Source organism: Hyla sarda, chromosome 1, assembly GCF_029499605.1.
Source record: "Hyla sarda isolate aHylSar1 chromosome 1, aHylSar1.hap1, whole genome shotgun sequence".
In the NCBI taxonomy this organism is placed as follows: Eukaryota; Metazoa; Chordata; class Amphibia; order Anura; family Hylidae; genus Hyla; species Hyla sarda.
In genome coordinates, this window is record NC_079189.1 from 12,163,345 (window position 1) to 12,184,205 (window position 20,861).

The 20,861-nt window shown below is 42.0% G+C and overlaps 1 protein-coding gene across 1 annotated transcript; it reads left to right on the forward strand.

Moving 5' to 3' along the window:
- The first annotated feature begins 714 nt into the window (after positions 1-714).
- On the forward strand, positions 715-19,638 carry CDC25B (cell division cycle 25B). The gene is made up of 16 exons (XM_056551862.1): positions 715-1,428; positions 6,660-6,757; positions 6,849-6,900; positions 10,545-10,586; positions 10,772-10,805; positions 11,049-11,159; positions 12,284-12,388; positions 12,484-12,618; positions 12,715-12,789; positions 14,167-14,352; positions 14,579-14,674; positions 16,091-16,153; positions 16,415-16,513; positions 16,607-16,740; positions 17,651-17,762; positions 18,995-19,638. The coding sequence occupies exons 1-16, from the start codon at positions 1,253-1,255 to the stop codon at positions 19,133-19,135; spliced, it is 1,659 nt and encodes a 552-aa protein (XP_056407837.1). The 5' UTR covers positions 715-1,252; the 3' UTR covers positions 19,136-19,638.
- Positions 19,639-20,861: the final 1,223 nt, after the last annotated feature.

Sequence of the window (20,861 nt, forward strand, 5' to 3'; positions counted from 1 at the left end):
TATATTGTATTACAGTACAGTACATTATATTGTATTACAGTACAGTACATTATATTTTATTACCCTACAGTACATTATATTGTATTACCCTACAGTACATTATATTGTATTACAGTACAGTACATTATATTGTATTACAGTACAGTACATTATATTGTATTACCCTACAGTACATTATATTGTATTACCCTACAGTACATTATATTGTATTACCGTACAGTACATTATATTGTATTACCCTACAGTACATTATATTGTATTACAGTACAGTACATTATATTGTATTACAGTACAGTACATTATATTGTATTACCCTACAGTACATTATATTGTATTACCCTACAGTACATTATATTGTATTACCGTACAGTACATTATATTGTATTACAGTACAGTACATTATATTGTATTACAGTACAGTACATTATATTGTATTACCCTACAGTACATTATATTGTATTACAGTACAGTACATTATATTGTATTACACTTAATGATACAACATTATTACCCTACAGTACATTATATTTATATTACTGTACAGTACCTAACACTCCACTAGATCAGTGTTTCCCAACCAGGGTGCCTCCAGCTGTTTCAAAACTACAACTTCCAGCATTCCCGGACAGCCTTTGGCTGTCCGGGCATGCTGGGAGATGTAGTTTTGCAACAGCTGGAGGCGCCCTGGTTGGGAAACACTGCACTAGATGACAGCAAGTGACGTCACGCCCTCAGCACGCGCAGTTCACGCCCCGCCCCCGGTCCTCCTGATTGGCTGTCTCCTCGCCGCCTGTCTGTGTTATGATTCGAATATAAATGTAGAGCGGAGGTGGCGGAGTAGAGGAGGCCCGGGTGGCGGACACGGTACTGAACGTATTGCGGTCCCGGATAGGACCAGGCCAGGACCATCGGCCCCGTGTAACCCTCCGCCGCTATTCTGTATGCTGTCCGCAATACCTGCACACTGCTCCGCATGCCGCGCTATTCTGCACACCCTGGTTCCTAGCTGACGCTGTTCTGCAGTCCCTGGTTCCTAGCTGATGCTGTTCTGCAGTCCCTGGAGGCTAGCTGACGCTGTTCTGCAGTCCCTGGAGGCTAGCTGACGCTGTTCTGCAGTCCCTGGAGGCTAGCTGACGCTATTCTGCACACCCTGGTTCCTAGCTGACGCTGTTCTGCAGTCCCTGGAGGCTAGCTGACGCTGTTCTGCACACTGTATCGCTATTCTGCACGCTCTTCCCCGCCGCTTTGCACAATGGAGATGGAGAAGCTGCTGAGTGAGTTCAGCCCCAGCCGCCCCTCCGCAGCCCTGCCCCGGCCCTGCACTCTGCTGCCCTGCGGCCGGAGCATGATGTACCCGGACACCGGAGGAGTGCTGTCCCCGGTCACCAGCCTGGCCTTCACCATGAACAGACTCACCGGCCTGGGGAGGTAAGTGCTGTGCATTATGTGTACATATATATACTGATGTGTACAGTGCTGTGTGTATATATACTGATGTGTACAGTGCTGTGTGTATATATACTGATGTGTACAGTGCTGTGTGTATATATACTGATGTGTACAGTGCTGTGTGTATATATACTGATGTATACAGTGCTGTGTGTATATATACTGATGTGTACAGTGCTGTGTGTATATATACTGATGTGTACAGTGCTGTGTGTATATATACTGATGTGTACAGTGCTGTGTGTATATATACTGATGTGTACAGTGCTGTGTGTATATATACTGATGTGTACAGTGCTGTGTGTATATATACTGATGTGTACAGTGCTGTGCATTTTGTGTACGGGTATACTGGTGTGTGTGTGTGTGTGTGTGTATAGATAGATATAGATGTGCTGTGTATACTTGTGTACAGTGCTGTGTGTGTGTGTATATATATATATATATGTGTGTACTGATGTGTACAGTGCTGTGTATATACTGATGTGTACATATATATACTGATGTGTGTGTGTATATATATATACTGATGTGTACAGTGCTGTGTATACTGATGTGTACAGTGCTGTGTGTGTATATATAAATATATATATATATATATATATGTGCTGTGTGTGTGTGTGTGTGTATATATATATATATATATATATATATATATATATATATATATACTGTTGTGTGCAGTGTATACTCATCTGCAGTATGCACAATGCTGTGTATATACTGATGTGTACAGTGCTGTGTATATACTGGTGTGTGTGTGTACACTGTTATGTGCAGTGTATACTCATCTACAGTATGTACAGTGCAGTGTGTATACACTGAGCTATTGTGTATATAGTGATCTAATATGTATACTGAGGTGTGTGTGTGTGTGTGTACAGTACTGTGTATACTGATCTTGTGTATAGGGCTGTGTATAGTGAAGTGTACAGTACTGTGTATACTGACCTATATATCACTGTGTATAGTGATGTGTATTCCGATCTGCAGTGTGTACTGATGTGTACAGTGCTGTGTATACTCATATGATGTGTACAGTACTCTGTATAGAATATGTGCACTACTGATTTACAGTGCTATGTATATGATGCGTTCTGTATAGGGACTATGTATATGAGGCCTGGTGGGTGGTGGTTGTATACAGTGCTGTGTGTAGTGGCTATGTATATGAGCCCTGCTGGGTAGTGTTTTTGTACACTTCTGTGTATATGAGGCCTGGTGGGTGGTGGTTGTATACAGTGCTGTGTGTAGTGGCTATGTATATGAGCCCTGCTGGGTAGTGTTTTTGTACACTTCTGTGTATATGAGGCCTGGTGGGTTGTGGCTAATGTACAGTCATGGCCGTAAATGTTGGCACCCCTGAATTTTTTTCTAGAAAGTGAAGTATTCCTCACAGGAAAGGATTGCAGTAACACATTTTGCTATACACATGTTTATTCCCTTTGTGTGTATTGGGACTAAACCAAAAAAAGGAGGAAAAAAAGCAAATTGGACATAATGTCACCAAACTCCAAAAATGGTCTGGACACAATTATTGGCACCCTTAACTTAATATTTGGTTGCACACCCTTTGGAAAAAATTACTGAAATCAGTGTCTTCCTATAACCATCAATAAGCTTCTTACACCTCTCAGCCGGAATGTTGGACCACTCTTCCTTTACAAACTGCTTCCGGTCTTTTATTGGAAGGCGCCTTTTCCCAACAGTAATTATAAGATCTCTCCACAGGGGATCAATGGGATTTAGATCTGGACTCATTGCTGACACTTCAGAACTCTCCAGCGCTTTGTTACCGTCCATTTCTGGGGCTTTATGATGTATGTTTGGGGTCATTGTCCTGCTGGAAGACCCAAGATCTCTGACGCAAACCCAGCTTTCTGACACTGGGCTGTTGGTAATCCTCAGATTTCATGATGTCTTGTACACATTCAAGGCCCCCAGGGCCAGAGGCAGCAAAACATCACTGACCTCCACCATATTTCACTGTAGGTACTGTGTTCTTTTCTTTGTAGGCCTCATTCCGTTTTCGGTAAACAGTAGAATGATGGGCTTTACCAAAAAGATCTATCTTGGTCTCATCTGTCCACAAGACGTTTTCCCAGAAGGATTTTGGTTACTCAAGTTCATTTTGGTAAAATGTAGTCTTGCTGTTTATATCTCTGTGTCAGCAGTGGGGTCCTCCTGGGTCTCCTCCATAGTGGGGTCCTCCTGGGTCTCCTCCATAGTGGGGTCCTCCTGGGTCTCCTCCATAGTGGGGTCCTCCTGGGTCTCCTCCATAGCGTTTCATTTCATTTAAATGTCAATGGATAGTTTGCGCTTACTCTGATGCTCCCTGAGCCTGCAGGACAGCTTGAATATCTTTGGAACTTGTTTGGGGCTGCTTATCCACCATCCAGACTATCCTGCATTGACACCTTTCATCAATTTTTCTCTTCCGTCCTCGCCCAGGGAGATTAGATACAGTGCCATGGGTTGTAAACGTCTTGATAATGTTGCGCACTGTGGACAAAGGCAAAACTAGATCTCAGGACTTGTAACCTTGAGATTGTTGATATTTTTCCACAATTTTGGTTCTCAAGTCCTCAGACAGTTCTCTTCTCCTCTTTCTGTTGTCCATGCTTAGTGCGGCACACACAGACACACAATGCAAAGACTAAGTGAACTTCTCTCCTTCTTTATCTACTTTCAGGTGTGATACATTATTATTATATATTTTTTTATATTGCCCACACCTGTTACTTGCCCCAGGTGAGTTTAAAGGAGCATCACATGCTTGAAACAATCTTATTTTTCCACAAGGGGCCAACAATTTTGTCCAGACCATTTTTGGAGTTTGGTGACATTATGTAAAATGTGCATTTTTTTTTTTTTTTTTTTTGGGTTTAGTTCCAATAGACAGGGAATAAACATGTATATAGCAAAACACTTGTTACTGCAATCCTTTTCTGTGAGAAATACTTCATTTTCTTGAAAAATTTCAGGGGTGCCAATATTTACGGCCATGACTGTATATGATTCATTCTTTGCCATGTATATGAGGCCTGCTGGGTAATGGTTGTGTATATGATGTATAATGCCTAGTGATTGTGTACAGTGCAGTACATATGAGGCCTGCTGGGTAGTGGTTGTGTATATGATGTATAATGCATAGTGATTGTGTACAGTGCAGTACATATGAGGCCTGCTGGGTAGTGGTTGTGTATATGATGTATAATGCCTAGTGATTGTGTACAGTGCAGTACATATGCGGCCTGCTGGGTAGTGGTTGTGTATATGATGTACAATGCATAGTGATTGTGTACAGTGCGGTACATATGAGGCCTGCTGGGTAGTGGTTGTGTATATGATTGTGTACAGTGCGGTACATATGAGGCCTGCTGGGTAGTGGTTGTGTATATGATGTATAATGCCTAGTGATTGTGTACAGTGCGGTACATATGAGGCCTGCTGGGTAGTGGTTGTGTATATGATGTATAATGCATAGTGATTGTGTACAGTGCGGTACATATGAGGCCTGCTGGGTAGTGGTTGTGTATATGATTGTGTACAGTGCGGTACATATGAGGCCTGCTGGGTAGTGGTTGTGTATATGATGTATAATGCATAGTGATTGTGTACAGTGCGGCACATATGAGGCCTGCTGGGTAGTGGTGGTGTACAGTGCTGTGTATATGATGCATTCTGTACAGTGCTGTGTATATCAGGCTAAATGATACAATGTTAGGGGGATTAGTGATTGCTCATGTCTACCACTGTTGTGTGTACTGTCCACAGTATATTCTGCTCCCAGACCCTATAGACATGGGCAACAGCGACATATACCTGTATGTACCATAGACACAGCAGGCAGAGTAATCTGATACAATGTAACAAGGCTGCTCCAGTGTCACCACAGATACAGTAACAATGTATGGCTGTGATGCTGTATCATATTCCGAGCTGTTCTATAAGTTGCATTACACGGTAACACTGAGCAGCAGTGCAGGACTAGGCCTACAGGGGCCTATACTAGAACCGGCCTTATAATTATCCTCGGCCTATACTAGAACCGGCCTTATAATTATCCTCGGCCTATACTAGAACCGGCCTTATAATAGTCAGGGGCCTATACTAGAACCGGCCTTATAATAGTCAGGGGCCTATACTAGAACCGGCCTTATAATAGTCAGGGGCCTATAATAGAACCGGCCTTATAATAGTCCGGTGCCTATACTAGAACTGGTCTTATAATAGTCCGGTGCCTATACTAGACCTGACCTTATAATAGTCAGGGGGCTATACTAGAACCGGCCTTATAATTATCCTCGGCCTATACTAGAACCGGCCTTATAATAGTCAGGGGCCTATACTAGAACTGGTCTTATAATAGTCCGGTGCCTATACTAGAACTGGTCTTATAATAGTCCGGTGCCTATACTAGACCTGACCTTATAATAGTCAGGGGCCTATACTAGAACCGGCCTTATAATTATCCTCGGCCTATACTAGAACCGGCCTTATAATAGTCAGGGGCCTATACTAGAACTGGTCTTATAATAGTCCGGTGCCTATACTAGAACTGGTCTTATAATAGTCCGGTGCCTATACTAGACCTGACCTTATAATAGTCAGGGGCCTATACTAGAACCGGCCTTATAATAGTCAGGGGCCTATAATAGAACCGGCCTTATAATAGTCAGGGGCCTATACTAGAACTGGTCTTATAATAGTCCGGTGCCTATACTAGAACTGGTCTTATAATAGTCCGGTGCCTATACTAGACCTGACCTTATAATAGTCAGGGGGCTATACTAGAACCGGCCTTATAATTATCCTCGGCCTATACTAGAACCGGCCTTATAATAGTCAGGGGCCTATACTAGAACTGGTCTTATAATAGTCCGGTGCCTATACTAGAACTGGTCTTATAATAGTCCGGTGCCTATACTAGACCTGACCTTATAATAGTCAGGGGCCTATACTAGAACCGGCCTTATAGTCGGGGCCTATACTAGAACCGGCCTTATAATTATCAGCCTTGTGGCCTAGGAGGAAGATGCTGCTGAGATGGATCTGCACTTCAGTATTTTATATAAAAGAGCGCCCCTAGTGGCCACTCATTGCAGTTCATCTTAGATTATCTGGTCCATGCCTATCTGTGACTTGTAGTCCTTATTGACTTTTGGTTCCATTCCTGATCAGTATCTTTACTATCTTCTCCATTGCAGCCAGAACGATACCCCTAAGAGAAGACGGGAGCTGACGTCCTACCAGGGCCAGATCTCCACCCTGATCCGCACCGCTTCCTCCGACTCCTCCGATTCTGGTAGGTTTTATAATGTCCGGAGGGAATGGGATTTATTATAATGCGCAGATGTGTGATTCGTGTTTATTAACCCTTTCTCTGCCCTCCCCAGGCCTATGTTTGGATTTCCCCAGCCCCGTGGACCCGGACATGCCCCCAGAAATGTAAGTTTGATTCATGATTTATTTTATTTATTTTTTCCCCACCGCCTGGTGTCATATTTGTGGCGCCATGAAGTCGGGCGTGTGCGTCTTTACTGGTTTTGGATTCGCTTGTACAGCGCTCCTAGCTGTGTTGACAGGAATATTCGGATTCTATTCAATGACATCAAGCAGAGATATTGATACGTACGTCCGATGATGGCTCCGGACGCAGGTTGTGTGTTTAAATTTCGCGGCAACTTCGCAAACCTGATGAAACACCCCCCCCCCCTGAAGCTACAGCGATTAGGATGCAGGTTTGCCGGAAGTCCCATGCAAGTCTATGGGACTTCTGGCACATCTGTCTCTTGGTCCGAGGTTGCCGCAAAATTTAGGCCCCAGCATTGGATGTACGTGTTAAAAAACCGCCATGTTCTGGTAAACATATAGGATCGCAGTCCTGAAAGAATTGCGCACCTTTAGGAGGTATATGACAGGTGTGAGGGGCGTATCATCCACCTTACACATAGTCATAGAGCGGCCCCTGCAGGAATGTGCAGCGACAGCTGGGGGGCGACTGCGGAGGGCGCCGGCCCGACAGCTGCTGTGCTGATATAATCCGTCTATTATGTCGCTCCTCTTGTAACCCAACGCCACTCATCATCCCAGGAAGGAACGCTCTAAACCGCAGTCAAGGCTGGTCTCGCCCTTTTATTTATTTATTTATTTATTTATTTTTTTGTGTGAAAAACTCCCAAGTTTTTCACTTTTTTTATTTTATTTTTTTTTATTTTTTTTCCATCGACAAAATTAAATCTAAGAAGTAGCTGTTCATACAAAGCGCAGCTTCTAGTTTCGTTCTTTGTAACATAGACGGGCGCTTTGTTCTCCTGCCCTGGGAGGCCCGGAGGAATGCGGCTGTAAATACCTAACCCCAAGGGACCGGCCCATAGCAGTCAGTCAAGTTCTACAGCAGCCATTTTTCCACCGCTGGCTTTTCAGCTGCTGCAATACTACAACTCCCAGCATGCCCTGACAGCCGAAGGCTGTCAGGGCATGCTGGGAGTTGTAGCATTGCAGCAGCTGGAGAGCCGTCCGTTAGGGGAAATGTGTAAAAATGGTCAATAAAGTTTATTGAAGAGACTACAAAATGTTCTAATTTTTAGTTTTTGTCATTTTGTTTAAACAAAAAGAGGATAAAGTTGATAAAAAAAAGAAGAAAAAAAACACACTACTTTCACAGTTGCCTATAGCAACCAATCAAATCTCCAGTTTCTCTTCTAACATGTAACAGTGGTTGCTATGGGTAACCAAGGTTCCAGTTTCATTTCTGACCTGCACTGGTTGATAATTGTGTGCATATTTTTTATTTTTTTTTGAATAAACTTTATTGTTTTACTTTTATGAATCAAAATCAAATAGATGACAACATTTGTCAATTCTTTTTTCCTTTAAATGTATTCTGGTCGGGTTGTATGAGGGGTGGGGGAGGATAGAGGGGGGGGGGGGTCACAGTTTATGGCCGCAGCTTTAGTGACAGGTGTTCTTTGTGTTGACAGAGATGTCAGATATGATAGAAAAATAACACTGCGGGCTCATGGTGCCCCCCTCCCTCCATCTCCTCCCCTTTGCAGGGATAATATCTGCCCTAATTGGGGTCAGTCTGGCGTTTCGGCTGCCGGGCACCTGTCGCCACTTCATGAACTCTGTTCATATAGACCGCACAATAGGACGGGAGAGGGGGGGGACATGTTTGCACCTCATGCCGCCCCCCTCCTCATAGAGAACAGCTGTTTGGTTTCCTTCACCTCTAATAACCCACCCCTCACTCTTTCGGCCAAGCCTATACACCCCACTGGTGGGCAGTGGTCCCTCAACGAGGAGGGGGTGTTTTTTTTTTTTTAACATTACGCTCTATGTAAATCGGGTTGTATCGATCCAATTGGGCGTTAATTATTTTATCTATTTTACACATGTGCAGTAGCTTTGTTATAGTTTAGAACAGTGTTTCTCAATCGGTGTGCCTCCAGCTGTTGCAAAACTACAACTTCCAGCATGCCCGGACAGCCCTCGGCTGTCCGGGCATGCTGGGAGTTGTAGTTTTGCAACAGCTGGAGGCACGCTGAGTAACACTGGTCTTGAAAGATCAATAACGGAAATGTAATGGCGTTTCCTTTTGCGCCCCCCCCCCCCCCCCTCCCCCTGAATCTCTGGGCATTTTACTAAATGTGGATGAGGGGCGCACGTATGACAAAAGCTGATCATTCTGACTGTAGTAGTGCGGTGAATAGGATAGGGGCTGCGTGCAATGAATAGAAAGTAGTCCTGGGGAAAGGGACACAATGGTTGTCTGCAGAATAAGGTAATTGGGTCGTCCCAACCCCCATCTGTCAGGGTCTGCTCCATCTGTGGGGCCCGCACACGTGCTCTGGTCGGGGGCCTGCTGTTCTGTAATGAATGAGCTGAATAGAAGCTTTTCAGATGCCACACTTATCAGGCAGCTGCTGGGGCCCCGGCCTGACGCCTGCAAAGGGGGGGTGTACGGCTTAGGGTGAGGACAACAAAAGGGCCAACATTAGCATACAGGTGGAGGGAGCTGAGCCTACCATAGAAATGGTAGGAGGGGGGCGGGGGTGTCTGGGGGGGGCATGGGACAAGAACGCCTTTTGTTCTGGGCTTTTCTGTATTATATTATGCAAACGAAAAATAAAATTAAACATTAAACTGGCCTCCGGGTCATGTGACCTCGGTGTATTACCACGCGCCCTGCATGACCTCTATGGCTGGGTTGACACCGGCATAATACCTCGCATCCATCTTACGGCCACAAATCTTGGCCCAACTGCAAGTCATTTGGGGTCATTGGATTCGTGGTTGGGCCTGGGTTCACACTGCGCTTAGGGCTCTCGTCGCAGGGATGCCGACGTATACTGTAGCGGAGAACATCGGGTGCCATTTATTTCAATGGAGGAAGGGAAGGAGAGGACTCCAGCCAGCTCATCCCGCCCGGAACAGATGGAGCACGGATCCAGGTGCTGGACAACACCAAACAATGGAGAAAACAAGGAAGGTAGGATCCAGCTCTAGTTGCAAATAAAATCCATTTATTCAAGGACAATCCAGGAACAAGAAGGCTAGTTACGCGTTTCATTATGAATAAGAGCGCTTGACGCTTGAAGCGCATAACTACCCTTCTTCCTGGATTGTCCTTGAATAAATGGATTTTATTTGCAACTAGCGCTGGATCCTACCTTCCTTGTTTTCTCCATTTATTTCAATGGCGCCAACATGGTCACCTAGTGACTCCTGTTTCGGTACATATGCTCTGTTTAAAACCTACTGAAAATAGCGTATATGGTGCGTATGGAGTTACTAGGTGACACGGTTCGACCCACTGAAATAAATGGTATTTGCTGCTCCGTGCCACGGTATAAGTCAGCACTATGGCGGGACATAGTGTAAATAAGCGTGCAAAAATATCTCTATCGTGTTAGTGTGAACCCAGGCCTCTGTATTACCTGTCTGCACATGTTGTATATATCTCAGATCTAGACCCTCGCCCCCGCCTCACCCGTGTTTACCCCGTTCCGTATCTATTTTTACATTCTTCACTTGCGCAGGATGGATCGGCTGCCGGTTTCTAATCTTTCTTTTCCTTCCTTTTTCAGCTTTGAGAAGTCTATTTTGGACAGCCAGGTCCTTCACAATGAGTGAGTATGACTTTGTTTTGGTTATGGGATAGCGGTCTGGTGGGTTGATTGGTCGCGTGGCCCCTTTTCGCTGCCAGCGGATGGAAATGAGATATAATGCCCAACCCCCCCCCCCCCCCCCATGATGACTCTGATGCTCATTATTTCTCATGAATCTAACTTCTTTCCTTGTCTGGTTCTTGCAGCTTGAAGCCACCAATCAGAAGACGTTCTTTGCCGGTAAGTGTTATTGCGGGTTCACATGGGGTATCTGCTTGACTGGCGTATACCCCACTGTTAGGGGGAGGGGGTGGCCTGTTATCAGTAACATACCTGGGAAAGTATTTGCAGCCAGCAGGAGATTGGACTTCATGAGGGTCTGTGTTTGGGTTGTAAATCTGAGATAATCCTGTTACCTCTGCTCTCTTCCTGTGTTGCGCAGCATATGGCTATCATCACCGTAACCATCTGTCTATCTTATAGGTGACACTCCTGCGTGGAAGCCCTGCCCTGAGAAGACTCTCCAGTGCATCAGCCTTGGATGTCACCAGTCCCACCGAGGGTCTCCCAGCCACCAAAGATAACAAGGAGAATGTAAGTTCCTGTGATAACCTGGTGCAACCTCTAATTGTTATCCGTGTAAATTAGGGATCGACCGATTATCGGTATGGCCGCTATTATCGGCCGATAATCACAATTTTGGGCATTATCGGTATCGGCAATTACCTTGCCGATGCCCCGCCCACCGCACCGCGACCGCATCGCACCCCCCACCGTAGTGCTGGGCGGTATACCGGTATGAACCGGATACCGTATTTTTTTATTTTTTTTTCTCCCACGGTATGGCTTTTTGCCCATACCGCTATACCGGTCGGGCCCCTCCCCCACCCTCCGAGTCAATAAAACAAATTAAACTTACCCGTAATGGGGGTGGTCCAGGCCATCCATCCTTCCTGTAGTGTCCGGCGGCATTCCGGGTGGAGGGTGAACCGGTCCGGGCTATCCTTCTCCGGGGGTCATCTTCTCCACTCCAGCAGACTCCGGCCTAGTACGCTGCATAGACGCCGTGAGGTCGGGTGCGTCGCTGCGCAGCGGCGTCTATGCAGCGTTACTAGGCCGGAGCCTGCCCGGAGTGGAGAAGATGACCCCCGGAGAAGGACCGCCCGGACCGGTTCACCCTCCACCCGGAATGCCGCCGGACACTACAGGAAGGATGGATGGCCCGGACCACCCTCCCCGGACGGTCCCTGCAGCAACTGGGAAGGTGAGTCAGGGTTCTGGAATGGACAGGGGTCTGTATAATATACTATACCTACAGTAGGCCCTCCAGCTGTTGCAAAACTACAACTCCCAGCATTCCCGGACAGCCAACGGCTGTCCGGGCATGCTGGGAGTAGTAGTTTTGCAACAGCTGGAGGCACCCCTAGGCGCGGCGGGGGGAGCGGTGGCGGTGATAGGTCTCAGGACCCCCAGACAGGAAGGGGGAGAGAAGCGGGTGGCGGCGGCGGTCTATGGCACCACAAAAGCCACTGCTTAAATCAATGATCTTCAGCGGTGTCGCAGGGGGATAAATAGCCGATAACTTATACCGGAATATTGGTATAAGTTATCGGCCCTAACCTCCACCGATTATCGGTATCTGCCCTAAAAACCCGATATCGGTCGATCCCTAGTGTAAATCTCCGGTTTCTGACCTTCTTTATATTCTCTCCTTGCAGGAAGTCTTCTTATTCAAAAGGCCGTCCATGTGTCCTGTATCGAGGATCCGGATGCGTAGCGAGGAGTCCTTCAGGTCCAGGCCGAATTCTGCTCCAGCTCTCATGGTGAGCCTCTTATAGCCACTAGAAGATGTCTGAAGACCCCACCAGCTGGGGGCGCTATTACCAATGACTTACATGTTTTAATGTTCCTATTCCAGTTCTCCCCGGAGAGAGTGGAGTACGACTTAGATTCTGAAAGCCCTGTCCGGCTACGCAAGTCTTCCTTAACCTTCTCTCTGAACGATGATGATGACGATGGCTTCATGGAGATCATGGATGACGATGATTTGAAGGTATGTCCACCTTGGTATTGTAATGAGCTGGACCTTGCCTTGTTCCTTCAGTGTATTCCAGAGTCGTTTCACTGACCTTTTCCAAATTCTTTTTAGGGTGAACCAAATCTTCCAACCGGGATGGAAAGCCTGCTGACTGCCCCTTTAAAGAAGGAAGAGAAACATGATGTGGTAAGTTTGTTGGAGGAATCTTGTGGAGCGTTCATTGTTTGGGGTTACTTTGGCGCCCTTAAAGGGGTACTCCACCCCTGGACATCTTATCCCCTATCCAAAGGGGAGAACCACGCGATCAGACATCTTATCTTAGGGGATAAGATGTCTAGGGGCAGAGTACCCCTTTAAGGGTGTGGGCCACATATGGAAATCCGCCCCACATAGTACAGTGGTCCCTCAAGTTACAATATTAATTGGTTCCGGGACGACCATTGTATGTTGAAACCATTGTATGTTGAGACCGTAACTCTATGGATACCTGGTAATTGGTTCTAAAGGCACCAAAATCTCATCCAAAAATAGGAAAAAAGTGAGAATTAAAGAAAAATAAGTAGATAACTAATATAGATAAAGCAAATCCTTACATATAAAAGTAAGAAAGATCTGCTGGGAGCTGTAATCACTGTCTATGTCAGTGTTTCCCAAGCAGGGAGCCTCCAGCTGTTGCAAAACTACAATTCCCAGCATGCCCGGACAGCCAAAGGCTGTCCGGGCATGCTGGGAGTTGTAGTTTTGCAACAGCTGGAGGCTCCCTGCTTGGGAAGCACTGGTCTATGTAGAGGACAGGAGCTTCTTTGGGGGCCTGTACAGTACACAGTGTCCTAAAAAAGTAACATGGAGCCGCCCTCACCTGATGTCCAAAGGAGCAGCTAACTGTGGCATAGGTAAAGAGTACAGAACATGTAATACCTCCCTGTACTGTAGGGGGCGCTACCAGACACCAGTCAGTGCATGCACTTCAGTAATACAGGTAAAGAGTACAGAACATGTAATACCTCCCTGTACTGTAGGGGGCGCTACCAGACACCAGTCAGTGCATGCACTTCAGTAATACAGGTAAAGAGTACAGAACATGTAATACCTCCCTGTACTGTAGGGGGTGCTACCAGACACCAGTCAGTGCATGCACTTCAGTAATACAGGTAAAGAGTACAGAACATGTAATACCTCCCTGTACTGTAGGGGGTGCTACCAGACACCAGTCAGTGCATACGCTTCAGTAATACAGGTAAACAGTACAGAACATGTAATACCTCTCTGTACTGTAGGGGGCGCTATTAGACACCAGTCAGTGCATACACTTCAGTAATACAGGAGTTTTACCAGTGAATTCCCACTCTGATTGGTCGGGTTCATTGACACGTTTCACAGATCTGGACTGTGAATAACATTGTATGCTGAGTCTGGTTTCAACTTACAATGGTCCAGAAAAGACCATCGTATGTTGAAACTATTGTATGTTGAGGCCATTGTAAGTTGAGGGATCACTGTAGTAGTCTTTCAGAATAGTCAGGTCTTGCTCACTTGCGACCACTTGTGCTTTCACTTCTGTAGGATTTGGTTATAAGGAGCAAATGTCGGCGCCTCTTCCGCTCGCCTTCAATGCCAAGCAGCCTCATACGACCGATTCTGAAACGCTTGGACAGACCGGACGACGATGACCCTCCAGTGAAATGTAAAAGACACAAGAATGTGACGTCAGCCAGTGTGGACAAGATGGAGCTTGAACCAGTGGAGCCCGTAAGTAAAGGGAACCCTGCACGATTCTGTTATTGGGAATGAAACCTCAAATAAATAATACATAATACATTGGGGCGTAAAAATAAAATAAAAAAAAATAAAATCAAAACAAATTGCACATTATACGGCTTGTTTACATGTTTCCACTATAAAACTGCCGCGTAATCCATAATAAATGTATATTCATAATCTATCTCTGAACGTTTTCTTCTTCTTTCCATAATAGAAAATGAAGTTGGGACGTTCCAAGTCACTTTGTGTTGAAACGGTTGAGAAGTTTCTAGACAATGACCAAGGGGATTTGATTGGCGACTCCTCCAAGGTAAGAAGGAAAAAATAGTCAAAGGAAAAAGAAAAGTGTCAAATAATAAAATTAATAATAATAGAAGCAATTGTATACACGGTAAATTAAAGGGGTACTCCAGTGGCAAACTTTATTTATTTATTTTTTTTTTAATCAACTGGTGCCAGAAAGTTAAACAGATTTGTAAATTATTTCTATTAAAAAAAAATCTTTATCCTTCCAATACTTTTTAGCTGCTGTATATTACAGAGAAAGTTCTTTTGTTTTTGGATTTCTTTTTATTTATTTATTTTTCTTTCCACGGTGCTCTCTGCTGACACCTCTGTCTGTATCAGGAACTGTCCAGAACAGGAGAAAATCCCCATAGCAAACATACGCTGCTCTGGACAGTTCCTGATACAGACAGAGGTGTCAGCAGAGAGCACCGTGGAAAGAAAAATAAATAAATAAAAAGAAATCCAAAAACAAAAGAACTTTCTCTGTAATATACAGCTGCTAATAAGTACTGGAAGGATAAAGATTTTTTTTTTTTTTAATAGAAGTAATTTACAAATCTGTTTAACTTTCTGGCACCCGTTTATTAAAAAATAATGTTTTCCACCGGAGTACACCTTTTTAATATAAAATATTAGTAAAACAATGGAAAATCACAATTTAAAATTGTATAATGCATTATAAAAAATATAAAATATCTTAAATTAAATATAATAGTAAAAAAAAAAAAGTGAAAGCGGTTATAAAATCTAGTCAATCCAATGTGTTTTATTTTTTTGTTTGTTTTTTATACATCTATCCATTTTTGTGTTACAAATTTAATTTCAAGATGATGTTCTTTTGTAAATTCTGTAACATACATTGATGAAAACAGAGGAATTTATTTCTAGTATGTTGTATAATTAAAGGGGTTATCAACTAGCTCTAGAAAGTTAAACAGATTTGTAAATTACTTCTATTAATCTAACTAAAAATCTTAATCCTTTCAGTACTTATGAGCTGCTGAAGTTGAGTTCTTTTCTGTCTAAGTGCTCTCTGATGACACGTGTCTCAGGAACTGTCCAGAGTAGAAGCAAATCCCCATAGCAAACCTCTTCTACTCTGTGCAGTTCCTGAGACAGACAGATGTCAGCAGAGAGCACTGTTATCAGACAGAAAAGAGCAACTCAGCTTCAGCAGCTGATAATTATTGGAAGGATTAAGATTTTTTTAATAGAAGTCATTTACAAATCTGTTTAACTTTCTGGAGCCAGTTGATATATAAAAAGACATTTTTTTATTTTATTTTTTTCCCCCCTGGAATACCCCTTTTAAAAGTGTCTCTTGTGGGGTCAGGGCCCCCGGGTCCCATGAATGATGTTTGCTTTGGACTATGTAGGTTTGTGTGTATTTCATACTACATTTAATAAAGATATTTATCATTGTTTTGTGTTTTTATAGAAATACCTATTGAGGACGGTAAATGGTCCAGACAACAGTCTCAAATACATCACCCCAGAAATGGTAAGTGGGGCCCTCCAGTCGGCCTTTTATTCCAATAAATATACACACATAGATACATAGATAGATAGATATATATATATATATATATATATATATATATATATATATATATATATATATCTATCTAATATTATACTCTCTCTCTCTCTCTCTCTATATCTATATCTATATCTATCTATATCTATCTAGATCTATCTATATAATTATATAAAAAAATTACTAAAAAAGTAGACAGTATAAAGCTCCTGTTTGTCCCTTCAGATGAATGAAGTGCTAAAAGGAAAATACCAGGATCAAATTGAGCGCTGCGTCGTCGTAGACTGCCGCTACCCATACGAGTATGAAGGCGGGCACATCACGGTAAGGGCGGAGCTTTAAATTCACGTATGGAAAAAACGTGATATATACCTTATCTGTGACTGTTTATAATGCCGTGTGTCCTTCTTCCTGTAGGGGGCAGTGAATCTCCCTCTCGAACAAGACGTGGAAGAGTTCCTCCTTAAGAATCCGATTGTGGCGAGCAGTGAGGATAAAAGAGTGATCATCATCTTCCATTGTGAATTCTCCTCGGAGCGAGGCCCCCGCATGTACGTCTCCTTTTGTATATAGATGCGTTACTTATCTGGTTGGTCCATCGGGTTATAAACCGCACAGTGTAGATGTGACCCAACTAGAACTTCAGCAAACCACCAATAACTGTACGCGACTCGACCAAACGGGACAATATCACTTACCTGTTTTAGTTGTGTTTCGGGAAAAACTAAAAGTAAAACACAAACTGTGCTACACCCTCTTGACGCGTTTCGAGCGCATGCGCTCGAAACGCGTCAAGAGGGTGTAGCACAGTTGTTGGCTGTTTTAAAATGGCTCAAATAAAGCCTAAATAGCAAAAACTGAATTTTATTTATTTCCTTTCTTTTATGACCCCCCCCCCCCCCTGTATAATCTTCTTGTTGTGTTTTTTTTTTTTTATTTGTTTGTTTTTTTTCTCACCTTTTTTGTATTTAAACAGTTTGTATGTATTTTAAAGGGGTATTCCAGGCCAAAACTTTTTTTTAAAATAAATATATATATATATATATCAACTGGCTCCGGAAAGTTAAGCAGATTTGTAAATTACTTCTATTAAAAAATCTTAATCCTTCCAATAGTTATTAGCTTCTGAAGTGGAGTTGTTGTTTTCTGTCTAACTGCTCTCTGATGACTCGCGTCCCGGGAGCTGTGCAGTTCCTATGGGGATATTCTCCCATCATGCACAGCTCCTGTGACTTGACATCATCATTGAGCAGTTAGACCAAAACTTCAGAAGCTAATAACTATTGGAAGGATTAAGATTTTTTAATAGAAGTAATTTACAAATCTGTTTAACTTTCTGGAGCCAGTTGATAGATATAAAAAAAGGTTTTTTGCCTGGAATACCCCTTTAAGTCTCCCATCTCTTCTATTTAAACCCATTACGTGTCTCTGTATCCTCACCGTCTCTTCTTTGTTGGTCAGGTGTCGTTTTGTCAGACGACATGACAGGAACAGCAATGAATACCCGAAACTTCACTACCCCGAGCTGTATGTGCTAAAAGGAGGCTACAAGGATTTCTTCCCCAACTACCAGGTGAGTGACAGCACTGCCCCCTCCTGAGGGGATCCATTTTACTTGTAAAAGCTTTGTCAACCTTCTTATTTTATCTTAATCTGTGTTTAAATTTTTTTATTTAGATATATATATATATATATATATATATATATATATATATATATATATATATATATATATACATATATATATATAATCACTTGGCTCCAGAAAGTTAAACAGATTTGTAAATTACTTCTATAAAAAAATCTTAATTCTTCCAATAACTATCAGCTGCTGAAGTTGAGTTGTTGTTTTCTGTCTGACAACAGTGCTCTCTGCTGACATCTCTGCTTGTCTCGGGAACTGCACAGAGTAGAAGAGGTTTGCTGTTGGGATTTGCTTCTACTCTGGACAGTTCCCGAGACAGGTGTCATCAGAGAGCACTTAGACAGAGAAGAACAACTCAACTTCAGCATCTAATAAGTACTGAAAGGATTACAATTTTTTTTTTTTTTTTTTTTTTTTTTTATAGAAGTAATTTACAAATCTATCTAAACTTTCTGGAGCCAGTTGATATACATATAAAGTTTTTCCCTGGATAACCCCTTTAAATAAAAAATGTAGCCACTTTACAATAGATGTCAGTTTTAAAAATCTCCCTACTATTTTTTTTGTTTCTGAAGATTCTATATAGAACTGTCTCCATGGTAACAGACTACAAACAAACACTATGTAGTCTGATCTTGTAGTCCCACTCATTTCTATCTCTTCTTTATATTTTTTTTTATAACCTGTAAAGCATGGATAAGTATAAAGTAGGGGACATATGGAAGGAAATGTGACTGCACAGGCTTATGGTTACCATGGAGACACAAGGGCCGACAGAGGACCAAACAGCAGGAAATCTCGATTATCTATAGAAAACTTTCCTCATCTTTTTGTTTTATTAATGTTGAACAGCCTTTAAAGTTTTGGTTGCTAACACTTAAAGGGGTACTTCACTTTCACTGTGTACGCACTGCAGGGGCCGGCCACGCCCCCTCACGATGTCATGCCACGCCCCAACAATGCAAGTCAATGGGAGAGGGCGTGACGTGACGTCCCACAGTGCGCGCACACACAGCGTTCGAAACGAGGATGTTCCGAACACTGGCCAGTGGAGTACCCCTTTAAGGGCATCTGTCCTGCATCAAGCGAATGTGAACATGTCTGTATTTCACAGAAGATTTACCTGAGCTTTGACCTTTGATCCCTGTCCTCTGTTGCAGACCCTCTGCGAGCCGCAGTCCTACCGCCCCATGTATCACAAAGACTTTAAGGAACACCTGAAACTCTTCCGTTCCAAGAGCCGCACATGGGGAGGCGACAGGAGCAAACGGGAAATCTACAGGCAGCAGAAGAAGATCTAACCTGGCGGCGTCCGGGAATCCATTGTCCCATCGGTCGGAATCTCCTTCAGGCTGGACGCCCATCTCTGAACTTTTTATTACCGTCGACCTCATTACAGAGAATGGACCCCCCCCAGGCTGATGGATCCGCCATCTTGTATGTGGAGACAGGACGTCACCTGCCCATGGTGTCCTGCACGAATCAAACACTTGATGATGTCTCCACCTTTACTATAAGGACGACTTCTTCTTATGGCCTCAATCTGTATGTTGTGTTGTGTTGTTGTTTTGTGTGTATATTTTTTGTTGCACTTGCACTTTTATCAAGTATTACAAGGTGGTTGCAGCCGCTCCTGCTTTGCACGATCAGTCAGGCTTCACGCATTGCCGCCATCTTCCTCAGGAGAAGCTTACTTTGTCCTTACCCCTGAATAAGGATCAAGGGCGCTGTCCTCTGTTTGTTTTTTATTTTTTTTGTTATTTTTGGTTTTATAGTCAAAAATTATAATTTTTTTTTCTATATATATATATATATATATATATATATATATATATATATATATATATATATATATATATATATATATATCTATATCTCCCCGGCTTAACTTGCTTGTTCACATTGTCTTTATAGATTTTATATGTATATATTTACATATATATCCTAATATATGAGTATTACCTACATAGATTGTTTAGGAGATTTGCTATGGGATTATTATTCAGATTTCCTGAATAGAGGAGAATTACCATGTATTAGCGAACAGAGGAAAAGCCTCTGACACAATGGAAGGTTCATTGGATCATTTGTGATACCCATACCTCCCTGTTCTTTATTGCCAGCGGAGGCGGCCATTTTGTATCCTGTGTAACTGGTCTACCTGTATGATTTAACCACATTGCTAGTTTTCGGGAAGACCGTCTACAGGTAAAAAAAAAAAAATGCTCAAATCATAGTTGAATGGTTCACTTAAAAAAATTTTGGGAAATTTACCAAAAAAATAAATTATTACAAGGGATGACTAATACTTATTACGGCTTAGAAGACGGCAGCTATAGTATAATAACTGTGATCCTGACCAATGCAATTTCAATGAAGATGATGAGTTGGAAATGTTTAGAGATTTCCAAAACTTTTTGATATTTACTGTAAATTTAAGCCCGAATTGTATGATGGAATAATCTGGAGAAACTTTGATCTCTGAAAAATTCTAAATTGTCATCCGGAGTAAGTAAAATATATATACATAGATAGATATATATATATATATATATATATATATATATATATATATATATATATATATATATATATATATATATATATATATATATATATATATGTGTGTGTGTATGAAAAAAAATATATATATATTTAGAAATATAAATATATATATATATATATTTAGAAATATAAATATATATATATATATATTTAGAAATATAAATATATATATATATATATTTAGAAATATAAATATATATATATATATATTTAGAAATATAAATATATATATATATATATATATATATATATATATATATATATATTTAGAAATATAAATATATATATATATATATTTAGAAATATAAATATATATATATATATATATATATTTAGAAATATAAATATATATATATATATATATATATATATATTTAGAAATATATATATATATATATATATATATATTTAGAAATATAAATATATATATATATATATATATATATTTAGAAATATAAATAT